At 36.7% G+C, this 21,228-nt stretch overlaps 1 protein-coding gene across 2 annotated transcripts; it reads left to right on the forward strand.

The window, feature by feature from the left end:
- Window positions 1-1,234: 1,234 nt before the first annotated feature.
- BBS5 (Bardet-Biedl syndrome 5) lies at window positions 1,235-20,636 on the forward strand. Of its 2 annotated transcripts, none has more exons than XM_082840701.1 (12): window positions 1,235-1,302; window positions 3,522-3,604; window positions 4,919-4,984; window positions 5,670-5,719; window positions 5,851-5,978; window positions 8,594-8,729; window positions 9,643-9,738; window positions 12,831-12,893; window positions 14,683-14,817; window positions 18,766-18,849; window positions 19,814-19,837; window positions 19,990-20,636. In XM_082840701.1, the coding sequence occupies exons 1-12, from the start codon at window positions 1,244-1,246 to the stop codon at window positions 20,089-20,091; spliced, it is 1,026 nt and encodes a 341-aa protein (XP_082696827.1). In that variant the 5' UTR covers window positions 1,235-1,243; the 3' UTR covers window positions 20,092-20,636. The 2 variants fall into 2 exon arrangements, with proteins under 2 accessions (XP_082696827.1, XP_082696828.1); XM_082840702.1 differs by lacking the exon at window positions 1,235-1,302 and adding an exon at window positions 1,666-1,679.
- The last annotated feature ends 592 nt before the right edge of the window (window positions 20,637-21,228 follow it).

Genomic DNA, 21,228 nt, shown 5'->3' on the forward strand with positions numbered 1-21,228 from the left:
CTTAAAAATATCATTGAGGATCTGAAAGAGCTTTTGTTTATATGGGTTATAGCTACTAATATTTATTGAGATGTTTAAAAATTCACTTAGTTCATTTAAAAGTAAAAATAACCTCATTATATATTAACATATATTACATTTTTTAAATTATATTTTCAAAAAATTGTGAGAAGAGTAACATTGTTTTACATTTTTGCAAATCTTTTTTAACATCCAGCTTGATATTAAGACAGCTGTTTTCTCATATCTCTTTCACATTCAATTTCACATCATGTGGCTTCTAAAAAACTCCTCTGTACACTCAAAGGGAGACTGAGAATTAAAAAGACAAATAGTGTTATTAAAAATACATTTGGACCTTGTGGGCGCCCTGCAAGGATCTTGAGGACCTCCTGGAGTCCCCGGACCACACTCGGAACCATTGATTTAGAGAACTGTCATGAACTGAGGGAAGGACGGCACTTTGATACATTCGAAAAGTACTTACCGAATGCCTACTCTGTGCTCGCGGGGGTTCAAAGGGAACTCTGTCCTCAAGGTACTCACAGCAGAGCGAGAGAAGAAAGGTTAAGGACCGCTTTAGTTCACTTTTGAGCTGAGGCTGAAGTGACAAAGGACGGGCCAGGTAGAGATCTGGAGAACGAGAGTTCCAGACAGAGAAAGGGGGCGCCCTCCAAAGGCGCTGAGCCCTGCCTGGTTGGAGAGCAAGCAGAAGGCGCGAGGACGGCATGAGGTGGGCTGGGCCGGAGGAGGCAGAGCCAGACGAGGAATTTCGAGTTTTACGTCTACATTTCTCTCTTTCTTTTTTCAGGCCGCACCACGCGGCTTGCGGGATCTTAGTTGGCCCACCAGGGATGGAACCAAGGACACCAGTAGTGGAAGCGCGGAGTCCTAACCTGTGAACCGCCTGGGGAGTCCCTAAGGCTAAATTTCCCGACAGTGTATGGAGAGGAACGGAAGGGGGTGGGCGGGGAGGAACGGCTTAAGGAGGCGAGTCTGGAGGTGCGGAAGGTCACTCAGAAGTCAAGCACCCGCTCCTGCGCCGGGGCCAGTTCTGCTTCTCTGAGGCACGGAAACCTGCCTGGAGCCTCAAATCCGCTTAACTACACCACAGGGCCGGGAAAGCGCGCACACTATCTCGAGGAAGTTTGGGTCTCGGCGCCCGCCGTAGACGTCGTGCCAGAGGTGGTCCGTTGTCTTGGAGCCGGCGAGACGCCGTTAGGCCTCCCCCGCCACGGTCACCATGTCGGTGCTGGATGCGCTTTGGGAGGACCGGGATGTCCGCTTCGACGTGTCCTCACAGTGAGTCGCCAAGATTCCCCAGTGGCCGGGAGCCTGTAGAGGGCGCCGTGGCGCGATTTCCCGACCCGGAGGCGGAGCCTAAGGCCCTCGCGAGGGTGGGAGGAGGTTGGCGTCTGCTGTCCTCACCTCAGGAGACCCCAGACTGTCCGGGGCCCAGCGGCCCTCCCCAGGCGCCACAGCCGGAGCGCGTCTAGATTGTACGCAGTTTCGGTCCCTTACGATCCCCGGTCGCGGCTTGACCCGGGGGACCTGTCGGAAGCTGAGCCCAAACACTGCAGGGACCACCTTGGGCTTGGGCGTCCAGTACACCCCAGTGAGCTTATGGTGCCAGTTTCGTATGGTGGAAGGAACGTGGAGCAGGGACTCTGGAAACGAAGGTTCGGAAACTAGGTCTAGAATAAGGACACACATTGTGGGCCCTTAGAAAAATGACTTCACCGTTCTAAAGCTTGAGTCTCCGAGGGAAGTGAGAGTAAGCATTCTCCAAAATCCCTGACCATGCAGACTTTATTTCCGTGGTAAGCTCCGTTTCTAGTTATTCATCTAAATCACCAACAGGAAGAAGGAACCCTCTTTTGGAGCCTCTCAAACAGAAGCCCTGTTTTTGGAAATTTTCATGTTTTAAAGAGAATAGTTAGAAACCTCCTGCCGGCAGTCCAGGAAAAAAGTGCCCATTGGGATAGTAAGCGTTGGAAAACAGTAAAGCTAAGGTTCTTGGGTTGATGGTTTGGAGCTTCTTAGCCAATTCGCATGATTCTTTATTATGAATAGAACTTTCTTAGGTGGAAAAAATGAAATATTAATTTTCCAGGCTTAGCTGTGGCTAGATATATAATACTGACATGGTCTTGGATCCTTTAAGGCGTTGTGAGGGAAGGGAATTTATAAAGTTATAAGCAACGGTTACATATTGCACACATTCTTTGACTTTTCCTGCTATTCTTGGAGGGTTCTTAAGCAAAGATTCATTTCATGAACATTTTCGGTTTATTAAACATTTATCAGATGCTTACTACGTACTGGTGACTGTGCTGATAGCTAAAGATACAAAAATAATAGGAAATGACACCCTTCCCCCACCCCACCCCCATTCTACTGCAGGAGATAGATATAGACAACTAACTATAAAAAATGTGGTAAAGACCGTCATGGAAAAAATGAACAAAAAGCTGGAGGACCATAGAAACAGAAAAGTTCATTCTTCCTAGGGAAGGCCTCAAAGAAAAAGTAATATTTGAATTGAGCCCTGATGAATGGTCAGGGCCTTGCTAGGGTATACAGGAGGAGAGTATTCCAGAAAAAAGAAAAGGAAGAAAAGAAAAGAAAAAAATTAGATGCAGAGTCTTAGAGGTATAAATCTCATTGGCTAGAAGCAGGGTCTGGCAGGTAGAGAAAGGAGGTGCAAATAGAAAGGTAGATTAGCTAGATTGTGAAATATTCAGTTGAGGATTTTGGACTTCATCATCTAGGTAGTGGGGTAATATGGCTTTTCAACAGTGAAGTGTATGATCATGTCTGTATTTCCAGTAGGTAATTGAGTTGGCTTTATTGAGAATGTGTTAGAAGGCTGTACCACATATTCTGCTAGGTTTTTCTTTTCTTTTCTTTTGGCACTCTAGATTGCATTCTATCAGTCAGCAACCTATTCTTCATTCTTTATTTCCTTTTGCCTCCTTTATCTGATTGTGTACCAAGTCCAAATGTTGCTTTGCTTTAATCTGTTCCTTCCATAACTGCATGACTCCTTTGCTTTACTCAGAAACCTCTGGGGCTTCTCCACTGTCCACAGGATAAAACCCATATCTATCTGACTGACATTCTAGGTTATCCATAATCTGGTTCCTTCTTACCTATCCTACTATATTTTTCACTACCTCTCAACATGTACCTTCTTCCCCAGCCAGGCCAGTCTTCCTACATTCTCTTATCATTTCTTATTTCTGGTCCTTAATCATAGATTCTCCTCTCTCTCTTTTATTTCTCCAAATTCTACCTCTCCTTTAGTTCTGACTTCTCTCCATGTCCCTGGTCACTCCAGGCCCCACTTGATCTCCAGGTTCTTTAAGTTCTTGAAAACCTTATTTTCAAATGCCTGAGCATTTGGTACTGTATTATTTATACTTTTGTCTGTTTTATATGCGTATGCCTTTTCTCTCCCTCACTAGTTGGTAAGCGGGTATAGTTGTAGCTAAAAATTAAAGCCTTTATATTTATTTTAGACAAATGAAAACAAGACCTGGTGAAGTCCTTATTGATTGTTTAGATTCAATTGAAGACACCAAAGGAAATAATGGGGATAAAGGTGAGTATATTTCTAATGTATTTTGTATTTCTGGTTTAAATTACAAACGTTAAGTTATATTAGCTGGAGAATAAGATATGAAACAGCATTATATGTCAATTATGGTTCCTGATGCCCCACCCCATACCATTGTAATAAGTCCTTCTGTAAATAAAACCCAGTTATCCTAATTTAAGTGAGCCATCTCTTTTCTCTTTGACCCTGACTGATAGATGCAGGTCTAGTCCTCTGTGATCTTGTGGGAACTTTACACTCTAGCCATGCTGGGTGACTTACTATTTGTCAAACATACCATGTAATGTTCCACAGTTTCTCTTGAGACCGCCTTCCTTTGTTTTTAGGACCTCCTATCCCATCTCACTCCAGCATTCACACAGGCTTAGTTTCTCTGATTTTAGATATTCTAGGGGTTTTTTCAGGGAGGAAGGAGTATGACATGGCTATAGATTACTCATCAAAAGAATTCCATTGTTATAATTTGCTTAAGAAATATGTTAAAGTTAAGAGAGTTAACTTAGTTCAAGATATTAGTTCAAGATATTTCAAAACTATCCTCATATGCTAATTGTATTACAAACTTCTAAGACACATAGTTTACCATGCACAGATTTGCTTGACTTTTTTTTTTTCTTGGAGCATCTATAGGGACTACTATTTCATAGGACATACTTTGAGAAATGAAGTTTATCTAACTTGGTACATATTTCAGTGTAAGAACATCAGTTTGAGGCTAAGAATGAAAAGCATAAGCCTTAAACAGACTTCAGCCTAGCCGTAACTTCATATGAGGAGAAAGTTTGCTCACAGCAAAAAAACTGGGTGTATGAGTATATGGCTCATTTAAATGAGAACTGCTAAGAGACTGCTCAAAGGCAGGGATTCATATATATATGAGAGTTCTTTGAGAAGTGTGATTTCACTGAATGGCTTAATAATTATACTGTCCTGTACTCATACTCAATTGGACGCATATAACCTACTGGGACACCCAGAACAGCTTCTACTGAGAAAAAAAAAAAAAACAGTACAAAGTTTTCTCCTCTGTCAGTTGAGTCAAACCAAGGTGTTGGCAGTGAATACCTGTATTTTTTCAGTAACTATCAGATTTTGTTTCTCTGAGATTCTGAATCACACATTGTATACCTTACCTAGAATGGATATGCACAATAAGTATTTTCAATTAATAACTGTATGAAAAACATCTGTGGGTGTTGCTGTTGGTACTGGGCCAGAAGTTTCATGTCCATCTCATTCTATACTGCAAAAATGGGTCCTTATTTAAGGTAATTTATTTTTCTGTTTGTTTGCTTTTAGGTAGACTCTTAGTAACAAATTTAAGAATTATCTGGCGCTCTTTGGCATTACTCAGAGTCAATCTTTGTAAGTATCTTTGTTAGCATGAAAGAAAAAAAATAATTTGTCAAGTAAACTTGCACAGTGGCTTTTGACACCAAAAGAAGCTATACTATGAAATATGTGAAAAACTTTAATTGATAAAAACTTAAGAAATCCTAGACTAACCACAGACTGCCTCATAATGCAAAAGGAATGTTTTTTTCAGTCTGTCCATTTTGTCTCTTGGACATATACAGGATTAGTGCTTTTACACTGAATGATTTTTGGTTTCGTTTTTTACTTTACTTTGAAACTTGCTATAACCTGTTTCAAGTAATACCAAAGAAGGGAGATTAAATTCTAATAAAAGTACAATCTTTCATTGTGTTAAATTTTGTTTCATTTGTTTTTTTAAAGGTATCATAGATTTTCCAGCTAGACTTTTTCTCTTGATGTTGTGGTGCTAAGATTTTTAGTAAATAATACTGTATAGGTTTTAGAGAAGCAAACCTCCTTTTTCCCCATGTTGAGAGTACTTTTGTTCAAAAGAGGCAGAATTATCTTTCTAGTCCTTTTAATTATTTAACTTAAATTTGTAGATATTTCATAAAAAATATTAATTGTATTTTTATATATATTTAATTTTTTAAACTTAAAAGTTCTGTATATATAGTTTTTTCCCTCAATTTATTGTATCATGTTCTTTAAATTCTTTGCTTTTAAATTTTAGCTATTGGTTACAACTGCATATTGAATATTACAACAAGGACTGCTAATTCTGTAAGTCTGAAAAATCTTATTGAAATATATATACTGAAGAAACAGTAGATATTTGAGGTTGATGTTTGTTTTTACTATAAATGAGAAATTGCTCTTAAAATCTGAAGCTTTAAATAAATTTGTCTTTACAGAAATTACGAGGCCAAACTGAAGCTCTTTATATACTAACAAAATGTAACAGTACTCGTTTTGAGTTTATATTTACAAATTTGGTTCCTGGAAGTCCTAGACTTTTTACTTCTGTGATTGCAGTACACAGGTATGGTAATACTTTATAGATTATTAAATATTTTTAAGGTAATTCTATGACATAAAGGTTTAGAGGGTAAAATTTCGACATGTGGTGCTGTCTTCCTCCAAGCTCTATTGCAAACATCCTGAAGATACATAGAACATGTAGCATTACCATTTAATAAACACTTTGAAGGTATTTATAAAACACATAAAACTGCTGAAGAGTCTATTAAATTAGCTACCAAGGTAGTTAAAAATGAAATAGAGAATTCGTTCAGTGTAGATAACCAAGTTGAATAATTCAATTAAGGAATTAAGGTTATTTTTCTAACAGTAGAAGGCATGATTGGGTAATTTCTCTAAAGAGAAATTTTTTGTTGTTTTGTGGTTGTTTGATTTTTTGTTTTCTTAATTATTCTCTTTTTACTACCCCAGCTCTTTTTTTTTTTAAACCAGCCCTAAGTACTATGATTTTTTTAAAAGTTTGGCTAAGATGACAGGCCAAAAAAAAGAAAACCACACATACAAAAACTTATACACACAGATATATATAGTATGTATATATACCATTGTTTTAATATGAATTTCTTTTATTACTAGTGATGTTGAAAGTTTTCATATTTGTTGGCTATGTATAGTTTTCTGTTGTAAATTTCTTAATTTTACTCCTATCTGTCATGTATGTTGCAAATTTATTTCTTTCCTAGTTGTTATTTTTTAATTATGTTGATGATTTTTTAATCTATATAATTGTTTGCTTTTCTTGGAGATAAAACTCACATAAGATAAAATTTACCATTTTTAAGTTTACAGTTTGGTAGTGTTATATATTCACCACTACTCAATTCCAGAATATTTCCATCACTCCAAAAAAGAAACCCCCATAGTAGTCACTTCCCATTCCCTCATCCCCATGGTCCCCTGGCAACCACTGATTTACTTTCTGTCTCTGGATTTGCCTATTCCGAGCATTTCATATAAATGAAATCATACAATATAGTGGCATTTTATGTCTGAGTTCTTTTACTTATGTAATGTTTTCAAGCATGCTACATGTTGTAGCATATATCAGTACGTCATTCCTTTTTATAGCTGAATAAGATTCCATTGTATAGATACATATTTTGTTTATCCACTCATCAGCTGATAGACATTTGGGTTGTTTCCACTTCTTAGCTGTTAGGAATAATGCTGCTGTGAGCATTTGTGTACAAGTTTTTGTGAGAAAACATATTTTTTTAAGCTCTCTTAGGCATATACCTAATTCTTATCTTTTTATTTCAGTTTACTTAGAGAAGTAATATGAAATGGAGTATGAAGGGAACAGGGAAGCTACTTTTCTTTAATAGTATAAAAATGTTATTTGTTCCCTCCAAAACAATTTATAACATGAATAGTTTCCATTTTTTCCACTGGTTAAATATTGATGATTACCACCCTAAAGGAAATTAAGATTTATAATCAAATGCTCGAATCCTGCTCTTTCATAATTTACATACTAGAAGATTAATTAATGTAAAAATCAGAAATTTAACAATACATATTATAATTTATATAAATGATTTTGAAAGTTATTCAGGCAAAGAAAACCCTTTAGTTTTATTAAAAGGGTAAATTAGCCTGTATTTTTGCGGAGTTAAAATTAGAATTAACCAAAATTTAATCAGAATTTTCTTCTGTGTTTATTATTTATCAATAGGGAGACATGGAAAGAAAACAAAGTTATAGCGATTTTATTACATACATACACACACACAAATACATACAGCTGTCCTAGGGTACCTTTTGGAGTTGGTACAGATTAATTCTAATTTTCTGTGTAAAGGTAGATGTGACCATAATGTTTTCAGGTTTCAGTGAGAAAAGTAATTGCAGTCTTATATCAAAAGAATAATGGTACCTTTAACTAAAACAGAGAAATGAAGGGAAGCTTTTTGATAGAAAAATTAATTTCCATGTCTGTTTTTGCAAGCATTGTTCTTCAGCTTAAAGAAAAAAATCTGCTTCTTCTCATTTGTGCCATACTATATATATATTGACTTAAAAATTGGACATCTAGGGATTTTCCTGGTGGTGCAGTGGTTAAGAATCTGCCTGCCAGTGCAGGGGACACAGGTTTGATCCCTGGTCTGGGAAGATCCCACATGCCACGGAGCAACTAAGCCCATGTGCTACAACTACTGAGCCTGCTCTCTAGGGCCCGTGAGCCACAACTACTGAGCCACATGCCATAACTACTGAAGCCCACGTGCCTAGAGCCAGTGCTCTGCAACAAGAGAAGCCACTGCAATGAGAAGCACGTGCACCACAACAAAGAGTAGCCCCCCGCTCACCTCAACTAGATAAAGTCCACGTGCAGCAACAAAGACCCAACACAGCCAAAAATAGATTAAATAAAATAAATTTTAAAAAAATTAGACATCTTAAATATAGGTACTGAGATAAAATGTGTAAATACTACACTGAAATGACAAATACAGTACAAAAGACTATAATCACCAAAACTTATTGAGAAGAAAAAATTTTTAATGTACCTTAGTAACTATTTGAGTATATAACTGTGTGTTTTTGTAGATAAGTAAACATAATCTAAGAAAATCACATTTTCAGTTTGGATTAGTCTTTTGTTCTTTTTTATAGAGCATATGAAACTTCTAAAATGTATCGTGATTTTAAATTGAGAAGTGCGCTAATTCAAAATAAGCAACTAAGATTACTACCACGAGAACATGTATATGATAAAATCAATGGAGTATGGAATTTATCCAGTGATCAGGTACCATGCAAAGAACTAATGAACCTTTTGGGGCAGTGCTTTCTTTGGTAATCATTTTTCCATTTATGATTGGGTTTGTATATTTATTTAACTGTTAAAATAAGCATTATAGCTCTTAATTAACATAGCTCTTGATATATATAATATTCTGATTTTCATATTTTTATGGTTTTAATGCTCTTTTTATCAACATTTGTTATGTGTAGACTTAGAGCTGGAATGGGCCTTAAAGGTCATCTAGTCCAGTCTCTATCCACTTACAGATGAAAAACTCAGGCCCTAAAGAACTAAGTGACCTCCACATCTATTCTGTCCCACAGCCACGCTCTTCCCCCATACCACACTACCCTCCACATCATGATAACTTAGGCTGATTGAGGAGAGTTATAGGATGGACAGTCATGGAAGCCTTTTAATCCAGTCTTTATGGAATTAAACATATAACTCATTTGGTGACTCCTACATCCATGATTGTAACTTTTCATTTCCTCTTGAAATTATGACCAGAGGAAACATATAAGCAACTAATAGTTGGAATAAGAAACAAATCAATTTCTAGAGAATAATTTGTCTCTTACTAAGAATAGTTTCCAGCCTTTGTGGGTGTTACAACCTAGATTCGACTGATAACCAGTGTAGCAAATCTGTAGCATTTGATTGAAGAGCTCTTGCTAAACATGGAATCATAAGCTTAAATTGTAAATAAACTTTGCACACTTGAAAAGTTCTAGTTTTAAACTATGATAAATATTCTATAGGATATAGACAGCTCCCCATCTGAATAACTACTCATAATACTCAATTCTGGTATTTTATGCTGCTGTGAGAATCAGAATTATTCTCGTGTTTAGAAAATAAAGAGTAAGTATTCAGACATGATTGTTGATGCCTCTCTCATCACTCTCTTTTACAGGGAAATTTAGGAACTTTTTTTATTACCAATGTGAGAATCGTGTGGCATGCAAATATGAATGACAGTTTTAATGTCAGTATACCATATCTGCAAATTGTAAGTGCATGCATTTTGATGACCTTATTTTAATGTAGAATAAATAATTTCTGTTCAACAGTTAATAGGACTTTTGGGATTAGATGAGTTTTTCTCTCTCCCTAGTGGCAACAGTTTAGCTGAGAGCATACTTTTTAAATGTTGATAATCAGAAAAGACCCAATTGTACTTCCATTCAAGGGAAACGGCACCATTATCAACTTGCTATTAAGAGAGAAATATACTGGAGTCTAAAAAGTTTAATAGTTATCATACAGATTAAGGTGATTTTTCTTAGATTTTATTCAAAGGGCTTTTAGCTACTAAAGTTTTCCATAACCTTTCCAGGAGGCAAGTATATAGTGGTTCTTTGGCATGGCTTCAGCTCACTGACCCACACACTTTATGGCTGTCTTGCTACTTTCTGCTCAAACCCTTTTAAAGCCAGAGCGAATTCATTAATTCTGTGAATGAACAGTTTTTATTGTATTCGGATACAGCATGTACTGTAAGCTGGATTCATATTGCAAGTTCAGTGCAAGGAATCAAGATGGTTTTTAGTCATGATGGTTTTAGCTTAAATTAAAGCTGTTAAAATTTAGAATAAGAACTAATTACACCTGAGACCAGTTTGTTGGGGGGTAGATGAAGATGGTTCTTTTTACTCTGCTGCTGCTTTCATGGTAAGTATGTGATTCAGTGAAACAAGTAGTAAACTCCAATAATCTGAAGAATTTCATCTTATATATTAAAAAAAACCCTACTTATTTGACCCTAGTGCAAATTAGATGGAACATAAAAATAGTTAATGAGGATCCTGTGAGGCTATCCTATGATAATCACCCTTATTACAGAATATAAGTAGTCTTAAGACTAAATAGTTTCATTAATAAATATTTATTGAGTATTAGATACAATGTATGTGATATCCAGAAAATGTCATTTTTTAAAGAGACCTCTTAACCTATGGGAAAGATGATTCTTTGCAAAATATTCCCAAGTCTATCTTTTGCTAAATTGTTTGATTCCTGAGTTACTTTAAAATATTTGATCATTCATTTGCCAAATACTGAGCACCTACTCTATGCTCAGTGATGAAACTCATGAACCAGTACGCAGTTTCTGCCTTTAAGGAGCTTTCAGTCTGGTGGAGAAAAGCAACACATTAAGCAGAAAATCATAGGATCTGATAGGAAAAAAATTATTTCTGGCCATCTAAAGAAATAACGAGAATTCATAAGCATAGCTGGAAATATGTGACAGAGTCTACATAGGTATTTGATAAGTTGATGTTTGTATTGTTCGTTGCTGTTTTATATTGCATTTACATATCAACGTCTATTATGCTGAATAATTACTGAGTAGTAAACAACTTTGTGATTTCTGTTCTCCAAGTAGGATACTTTTCGTTATTTAAGAATACCGTTGCCAAATACGGATTCTGGAATGAATTCAGCCTGGCCCAAACAACTTGCAATCTGATATCATCACAACCTGTCATTGGGGCAGTCATGTTCTAACTTCAGCTCTGGGCCTCAGCCATTGTCCTGACTCCCTTCCTATAGATGTATATTTATATATGTATCTTCTTGCCAGTTTCTATCTTACCAGCCTGTGTCATCCACAGTTACCTGGTTAGATTACCTATTCATAAGCAGGATGCCAGTGTTCTATGGTTCTTAACCAGGACTGTGTGTACTCCTGGCAGGGTGTGAAGTAGTCTAGATGGAAGCCCAGGTTTTCATAACAATTACCATTTAGGCTGTCTGTCTGTCTGTGTCTCTCTTTCTCTCTTTTTCTCAACTTCCAATGCCCATCTGTCTGGAAGTATGATACACAGTCACCTACCACAGATTATTATCCTTCTTGGACTTTTGGTCTGCTGGTTATAATGTTAGATCCTCCATGGTTCTCTCTAACCCTGCCAGCAAGTACGTTCTGTTTCACTTTCTACAGGTCCTGCATGTCATTATGCTTCTGCCCCTCTACCCTTCTCCCAGGCCACTGGTATCACTGCTCATCCACTAGCCACGCTTCACCCTCATATCACACTTACCAGTTGAGTTAATTATATTTGACCTATCCTAGCCTTCTTTGATGCCCAGTGATGAATGCCCATACTTTTTTTTTCAATAAATGCAGTGGAGGTTCTTTCAGAATTTAGTCATTTATTGTGTAAGAAACAGAAGGCACATGCAACATTTTTTTAACATCTTTATTGGAGTATAATTGCTTTACATTGTTGTGTTAGTTTCTGCTGTATAACAAAGTGAATCAGCTATACGTACACATATATCCCTATATCTCCTCCCTCTTGCGTCTCCCTCCCACCCTCCCTATCCCACCCCTCTAGGTGATCACAAAGCACATAGCTGATCTCCCTGAGCTGATCTCCCTGTGCTATGCGGCTGCTTCCCACTAGCTATCTATTTTACATTTGGTAGTGTATATATGTCCATGCCACTCTCTCACTTCATTCCAGCTTACCCTTCCCCCTTCCCGTGTCCTCAAGTCCATTCTCTACGTCTGCGTCTTTATTCCTGTCCTGCCCTTAGGTTCTTCAGAACCTTTTTTTTTTTTAGATTCCATTTATATGTGTTAGCATATGGTATTTGTTTTTCTGTTTCTGACTTACTTCACTCTGTATGACAGATTCTAGGTCCATCCACCTCATTACAAATAACTCAATTTCGTTTCTTTTTACAGCTGAGTAATATTGCATTGTATATAGGCACATGGGACTTTTAAAAACTAACCCAGCCTTAGGAGCCACAAAAGACACTGGCTCTCCATAACTAAAGGATTGCTGGCCTTTGGTTTAAAATATTCAGAAAAGTTGTGGACTCCCTGAAGCAGGGAACATTTAAGTCAGAATTTTGTACATATTTCAGAGATGTCATCTTTGTGTTGCCTTACAAAGTTGCCACCTATTTCCAGTATGAAAATTTTCATTTAATTGATCTCTATAGGAGTGTAAGGAAAAAGGAAAGAGGAAGAGTTCTGTTCTTCGGACTATGAAAAGTAGTTACTGTGTAAAAGTTGAAAAACGTGCTAAAATGTCACTACTATCAGATAATAAAAACATGCTTTTTGTTTGTTTGTTTTATATCTAGCGGTCAATAAAGATTAGAGATTCAAAATTTGGTTTAGCTCTTGTCATAGAAAGCTCTCAGCAGGTAAGATACTTTATATTTTTATTAATCTTTAATAGATTTAAAAAACTATGTGCCAGTCTATATTTTTAGTTTTATTTTTATAGTAACCAGTTTATATCCAAGAAGAGTATTAGCTGTAACATGAGATTATATGAAGAGTTTGAGTTTGAAGTCATATAGTAATTGTCCCCATGGGAAGAATCCTGCTTATATTTCTCTTTTGGGCAGACATATTAATTATGATTACAGTCATGACATTATTTCAATCTTTACACAACCCTATGATACAGTTACTATTTTTTCCCCATTTTATATTCAAGGAAACTGAGACTTGGAGAAGTTAGGAACCTTGCCCATGGTCTAATAACAGTAAGTGATAGGGCTAGGTTTTGATTCCAGGTCTGACTGATTCACAAGACTGTCTTTGAGCAACACAGGTCTATTCAGATAAACACACCCTATTTGAGATTTTCTACCATCAAACTCAGATTATACTGTATCTAATTATAGACTGCTATGCCCCGTTATGCCTGTTTTTTGCATTTATTTGTTTTAATAAATTTTTTTTAAAAAGAGATTTTTCTCTTCTAAATTCTAAATTTAAATATGAATGTCTACTCACTCCTTTCCCCAGCATCATACAGCTAGTTGTATGATGTAAACCATACATCATATGTAGTGTTGTAAAACCAGGATTTTAACACAAAAGTGTATGCTCTCAACCATCACCATATGGGTACTTAATTTTTTAACACTTCTTCTCCAACAAACTGTCATGGGCAAGTTTCTTTCCTAATTCTTCAAGGAGATAGCCTCAGGTATGCCATTCCCTTTTTTATTTTAACATATAGTCTATTCCTTTTCAAGGTCTAGCTCAGGAAAAACTCAGTTCCCTTGGCCTTCACAATCTATGGCGTATTTTTTTTTTTTTAATAAATTTATTTATTTATTTATTTTTGGCTGTGTTGGGTCTTCGTTTCTGTGTGAGGGCTTTCTCCAGTTGCGGAGAGCGGGGGCCATTCTTCATCGCCATGCGCAGGCCTCTTACTGTCGTGGCCTCTCTTGTTGCAGACCACAGGCTCCAGACGCGCAGGCTCAGTAGTTGTGGCTCACGGGCCTAGTTGCTCCGTGGCATGTGGGATCTTCCCAGACCAGGGCTCGAACCCGTGTCCTTTGCATTAGCAGGCGGATTCTCAACCACTGCGCCACCAGGGAAGCCCTATGGCGTATTTTTTTTAATCTTGAAATATTAGCTTTGATACTTACAGATGAAATTATGTGATATCTGGATATATTTCAAAATAATCCTGAGTGGGTGAGGGGAGGAGATTTAGGGGATGGGGAGGTTACATATGGAACAGAGCCGGCCATATGTTGTTACTTGTTGAAGCTGGATGATGGCTACATGGACATTTATTGTACTCTTCTATTTTTGTATATGCTGGAAGTTTTCATAATAAAAAATTTAATTTTAAAAAATCAGCCTACAGGGCTTCCCTGGTGGCGCAGTGGTTGAGAGTCCACCTGCTGATGCAGGGGACATGGGTTCGTGCCCTGATCTGGGAGGATCCCACATGCCGCGGAGAGGCTGGGCCCGTGAGCCATGGCTGCTGAGCCTGCGCGTCCGGAGCCTATGCTCCGCAACAGGAGAGGCCACAACAGTGAGAGGCCCGCATACCGCAAAAAAAAAAAAAAAAAAATCAGCCTACATATTGCGCTCTGAAGTAAGGACAGTTAGAGCTATAGTTTATCATATACTGTAAATACTGTTCCTCAGGCTTTTCATTTTTTTCATTATTTTCTCTTACAGAGCGGAGGATATGTTCTTGGCTTTAAAATAGATCCTGTGGAAAAACTACAAGAATCAGTTAAGGAAATTAATTCACTTCACAAAGTCTATTCTACCAGTCCTATATTTGGAGTGGATTATGAGATGGAAGAAAAGGTAATTTGTTCAGTGTGTGATATACAGAGTTTGCTCAATTGCCTTTACACAGTCTATAAAATTCAGATATACACACATTGTGTACAATTTAATTTTAAACTATGTTTAAAATGATGAATATACAGGCTCTGCTCAGTGAGTATGGCCAATGCTAATTTGTGCCTACCACCTGTTTTCTCCCTGGCTGCTTCACCATTCATTCCTGCCCGTCTAGGTAGCAGCCTATCCAAGATGTCCCCATATGCAAGGCTCTTCTGATGTAGAGACTTGAATCTCCCACTCTTTATTTTTATTTTATTTCAGCTTTATTTTTATTTTACTTCAGCCAGCCATTAGCATTTGGTTAAACCTTATAGGCCTCACAGACACCATTCTCTTTCCCCAATGACCCACAATATAGCAACTCCAGGAGGCTGCTCCATTAATATGGCCTATGTCTGTTCCTATTCATCAGATCCTCTTCCATGTCAGTTGTGAAAAATTTTGACTATCATGCCCACATGTCTGCTCTTTGCCTTCCTCACGACTTCTGGTTTCTGCACCAGTCCCACTCTCCAGGTACATCAGCTGTCTTTTGGGTTTACTCTTCAGCCTCTGCAGCTGGGCCCCTTGTCATCTGGTGTTTCACTGTTGTCCTCACCAGCCACTTCATTAGAGACTCCTCGCCGTCTGCTCTGACAGTGGTACCCTTGCCAGAGGCGCTCTGTCACACCTTCCCTTGCTGTCTGTTCTTGTCCTGGGGCCCTCACCGTACGCTCTATTGCTGGTGTCCCTGCCACCCACTCTTTCATCAGTGTCCCTGCCAATACTCAGCATGTTGAGCCATATCGTATATTATCTGTCTCTCTTCCTGCTCTTGGACTACAGCAGGTGACCAGGAAGATCAAGAAGTAGGACTGGACAGCTAAGTACAGATTCATACCCTCTGCCTTCAGCCTCGTTGTGCTCCATATACTTAATTTGTTTGTCTCTCTGTCAAATTCCATATATATCCCTTTCCCCTTCCAGTTGAAACTTGTCTCTGGATTGTTGACGCCATATTGTACATACACTCTATTTCATCTCCTTAACCATCATTTTCTGCTTTCTTCCCAACCTGCACTTCTTTCAGCATTCTCCCTTTCACTCTACCTTCTCTGTATATTCCTCAGTAATATCACCTCCTCCTCCAGTTTCTTCAAGTTGTACTTCTGTAGATGACTCCCAAATCTTTCTGATCTTGGCATACTCTGTAAGCTTACCAGGGTTCCAAATATTTCTTGAATATTTTCACATAGATGAGCATTCCAAATAACATGAATTGAATTTCTCATTTAAAAGTTTATCTTAGGGTCTTCCCTGGTGGCGCAGTGGTTGAGAGTCCGCCTGCCGATGCAGGGGACATGGGCTCATGCCCCGGTCTGGGAAGATCCCACATGCCGCGGAGCGGCTGGGCCTGTGAGCCATGGCCGCTGAGCCTGCGCGTCCAGAGCCTGTGCTCCGCAACAGGAGAGGCCACAACAGTGAGAGGCCCGTGTACCGCAAAAAAAAAAAAAAAGTTTATCTTAGTAATTTAATTAATAATTTTCCAAGTCAGTAAGTTACACTAGGACATGGTTGAGTATCTCAAACTTGGCATACCTAAAATCTTGTCATTTTTCTCAAAAGCAGTATCTTGCTGATTTATCTATTTATTTATTCACTACTTATTTATTTTTAACATTGTCAGAGTCAGATGTGCTCAAAACTCCGGGGTTTTCCTTTTTTATTTTTCCCATTATCTTACTTTACACATTCAGTCAGTTGTACCAGTCTCTCCCCTTTTCCTATACGTTTCTTTCCATTCAAACTGCAGTTTCCTTTGCTACTTTTGCTTGTAGAATAATGTTGTAGAACAAGCATGGTCCTTGGAACCTGACAAACCTGACTTCAATCCCAATTTCACCATTTATTTGTGATCCTAGGCAAATTTGAGCTTCAGTTTTCACATTATAAAATGAAGGTAATCTCTCTTACAAAGTTATTGATCATGTCTGTAAAGTGGCCGGCACATTGGAGACAATATGTTAGTTCTCCTACCCAAAGGTAGAGACAGCTCTACCTTTCATTTCTCTTCTTTTCCCCTTCTTTGGCCCTCAGTACATAATAATAACCAGCCATAGTAGCCTGTTTTGTCACCACATATAAGTCCTTACTCCAAAGCCACTTCTTCGGGGAGGTCTTTGGACTATCCATCTAAAACACCAACCCCCGTCACTTTTTTATCCCTTGTTCTGCTTGTTTGCTCACTTGCTTGCTTTATTTTTGGTAACACTAATCAGTCTCCTTCACTATAAATAATCTCCATGAAGTCAGGGATTTTTGTCTATTTTCTTTAATCATTATATCTCCAGCAATCAAAACTAGCACATAGTAGGCTCTTAGTGAATATTCATAGTTGTTGAATGGCTATGTTGAATGCCTACTCTTTGCTGTTCACTGCTCTAAGAACTTTATATGCCTCATCTCGTTTAATCCCCCTGAAAACACTATAAAGTGTATCATCATCATTATTATTAGCTCTATCTCACAGTTAAGGAGACTGAGGCTTAGATAGGTTAATTTACTTGTACGCAGTCACACAGCTCTGAACATGGTTGAAACACCAGCTGTCCTCGGACTAGGGCATCAGGTCACCTCTTGTCAGCAGTACACTTCTACCATCAGCTTTACCCCACCAATTACCTATAAGTAGTCCACATTCTCTGAGCTGGTATTAAAAAATTTCAGTAAACTTCAGTCTACCTTTCCCACCTTATCTGCACAGCCACAGTGTCTGGTTCTGTAGGCTGTGCACTGCCCAGAGAACATTGTTCACGTAGACTCCAGTGTGAATGATACTCCTTGGCATTATTCAGTACAATATTCTGTGTAGCTCCTTCTGTCTTGTGGGACTCTCATATTTTGACCATATTGGATTATTCATCTTCTTCGGCTATATCCTGTGGTTTCTGACCTTTGCTGATACTGATCCCCTCTGTCAGGAATACCCTCTCCCCTAATCCCACCTATGAAAATCATCCTCATCCTAAAAGCCCTAGATCACGTGCCAGCTTTTTCTTCATGAAAGTTTCTGGCATGCACAAGCCAGAAGTTGTGCTGTCTCCAAACTCTTCTATTATATTAGATATTGCATTTGTTACAGCTATTTTTTGTAGGTTGAACTATATGATATTATTAATATTTGACCACTTTTTACTAAAATGGCAATTTCATATAGTTCAACCTGATATTTAGTTATTTATAATTGTGTTTTGTCCTTCACTCCATTCCCACTAGATTATACACCTTTTGTGGTAAGGGCAGAGACTTTAAACCTTTGGTAGTACCAGCATGGTACCTCATACACTAAAGATATTCAAATATTTGAAAAATGAATTAATAGATACCAGCACTATATTTATTCTGCTTCACCTTTAGAGTATTCCACACAAATCTTAGTTCTTCTTTTTCACAAATTTCTTTTTTCACAAATTCTATTTAATGACTATTTTGAGGAAAATTTAAAACTTGCTATTATACAAAAGTTAGTTTTTTTAAACTTAAATTGATAGTTTTTAACTATCAGAAAATCAGATAAAATCCAATGAGAGTGTTTTTCTTGATGGATATTTCTAAGTATCATATTAAGTTTGTGTAAATTTGTCATTTTAAATCTTTTGATGATATTGACTTCAGATTTAAAAGCTTGGGTTTAACTGACTCATTTTATTATTCATGTTAGTTTTAATAGAATATAAATTATGCAGTGATTTTTGTAAGACTTGAGTGGTTGGTAACTGTGATATCCTTTTACAGGTATTTATAATTCTCACAGCACATTTTACTAAAATTATTTATTTGATTAATAATGTCTCTGATACATTTTAACATCTGATTTAACTGATTTTCTTTTTCTTTTTTCTTTTTTTAACATCTACTGATTTTCAGCCACAGTCCCTTGAAGCTCTGACAGTTGAACAAATTCAAGATGATGTAGAAATAGACTCTGATGATCACACAGATGCTTTTGTGGTGAGCATCACAAAGAAGAGCTACTAAATTTCTTGTGATTTTTTTTTAATCTGAGTCATGTTTAATTAAATAATGCTTTAAGTGTGTAAAATAGCATAGAACTTGAGACTTTTTAGAATGTCTTAAACATGAGTTGGAGAGTAGTTTGTTTTTCAGGTTAGGGATTTTTTTGTGTGTGTGAAAATACTTTTAAATTACCAAACTGGGAAATAGTTTGAGAACATACTTATTCAGAGGATTTCAGATGTGTGAAAAGTTTTTTCACACTTTAAGATAACAGAATATATTAAATATAGTTAATTTAATTAAAGTCTATACTTTCCATAAGTAACCTTTATGAGATGGACCTCCCTCCTTTCAGTTTATAGGTATATTATCTTAAAATGGATTTCTATTTGAACAGTAAACTTTCTTGTTTCCAAATTTGTACTATTTAATTAATAGCCAAAATAATAATAATACTTTCTATGTACTGTGGTCTATGAATCTGACTAGACTATCTCTCTGGGAATGAAAGTTTTTAAGCAAAGTGTGAAATAAGTATAAGATAGTTAATAATAAACTACTACTGCCTCAGTGTATGCATCTGCTGACACATTGAAGCACTGATTGCTTTGTTTTGTTTTGCCAGCATCTTCTTCTAAACCAAAAGTAGGGGTGAAATTTTATAGCTGCTTAGTCATTCTTTGTATCTCCTTTCAAGTTAACAATGCTAATTATACACCAATTACAAAGCACATTTTTAGCGCTTAAAGCGTAACTCTTGAAGACATAAATGATTGACAGAGGAAGTGAATTCTGCTACCAGCATTGTAAAGATAGGTGAGAAAACCATTAGACACACAGTAACAGAATATAAAATACAGTTAGTTACAGAATTGTTCTGTAAATTAATTACCTGTTCCTTGGCCTGTTAACCTATTATTTATCAAGTATGTGAAATATAATTTTCCTTGTCTTATAGGCTTATTTTGCTGATGGCAATAAGGTAAGGATATTTTACCTATAGTATATGAAAAAAATTTTCTATATTCCAGTATTTAGTATTCACAAACTTATGTGAAACCTATTTTTTGTTTTTTTTTCCTCTTCCTTGCCCACATTCTCTATTCCCATCTCATCCTCTTATCTCCCAAAAAGCAACAAGATCGTGAACCTGTGTTTTCAGAAGAACTGGGGCTTGCAATAGAGAAACTGAAGGATGGATTCACCCTACAGGGACTTTGGGAAGTAATGAGTTGATCTTGAGTTGAGCTGGGTTTCTATTTAAAGATATCTCAAGATTAAAGATACTAGTCGCCTGTTATAAGGCATGGCATAGTTTTTACATTTACAGAAAAAGCTTTTCAGAGAGTTTTTTTAATGATTAAGGAAAAACTCATTTGTCGAAGATTTTATTGCCAGTCTTCTAAAAATTATATTTGAAATTGTAATCAAAATGTATCTGGTTTGTTGTAAATATGTTTATTTTGTAACTAATACTTGTAAATTATTAGTCTGTGGATATTAAAAGACTGTATCATGTTGAGTTTAATAAAGAATTTATGCAGCACCATTAAATGTTTTGAAAGTGTTATCTAAAAGCATAAGACTCTTCTTATGGAGTAATCAAAATGCTGCTTTTTTAATTATAAAAATCTGGTTTAAATATATTTATCACATAGCTCCAAAGGTAAGCCAACTCTCATATAAATTAGAAACCTTAAGCTTGTCATTTTTAGGTAACCATTTATGTAAAAACTAAAAATTTTAGCTAACTTTAGAGGATATCAACCCCTATGTAAAGTTTTGGGCACTATTTTGGAAATAATTTCAATATCGTTTTGGCAAGAATACATTTATTTTGTAAGGAAATAGTTTTAAATAGTTTGTAAATAAATAGTTTATTTGTTGACTTGCTCTTTGTTTGCATTCATTGAAACTTCTTTGAAGTTTTCAAAAATATGATATTATTTTCTGATTTCTTGGTCAGGTTAGATTTGGTGACCTCTCTTGCATAAGTGTTTTTTGCCACTGCTTCAGTATAAAGAAACTTTGTAAGGAACTTTTGTCAAAACATTAACCCTCTTTTTCTAGAGTGAAAAAAGTGAGTGTGTAAAATCATTTAAAATAAGATGCAACTGTATGTACAACCATAGACACATAGTACAACCAAGGGCTAACCTGAGTTTAATAAAGATCAATGAACAAAAGCTATAAATTGGTTTCTTCATTTAAATAGGAAAGGATTTTTACATTTTTAAGGGATGGGGTTATAATAACCTATATTAGGGGGAAAATATTGCTTGAAAAATGTGTACAGGTCAAAAAATGCAGCTAGGAATATTGTTTCAATAGTTTTTCAAGCAAAACAGACTATAAAATTGCCAATTAGTAAGG

Source organism: Leucopleurus acutus (genome assembly GCF_964270905.1).
Source record: "Leucopleurus acutus genome assembly, chromosome: 6".
NCBI lineage: Eukaryota > Metazoa > Chordata > Mammalia > Artiodactyla > Delphinidae > Leucopleurus > Leucopleurus acutus.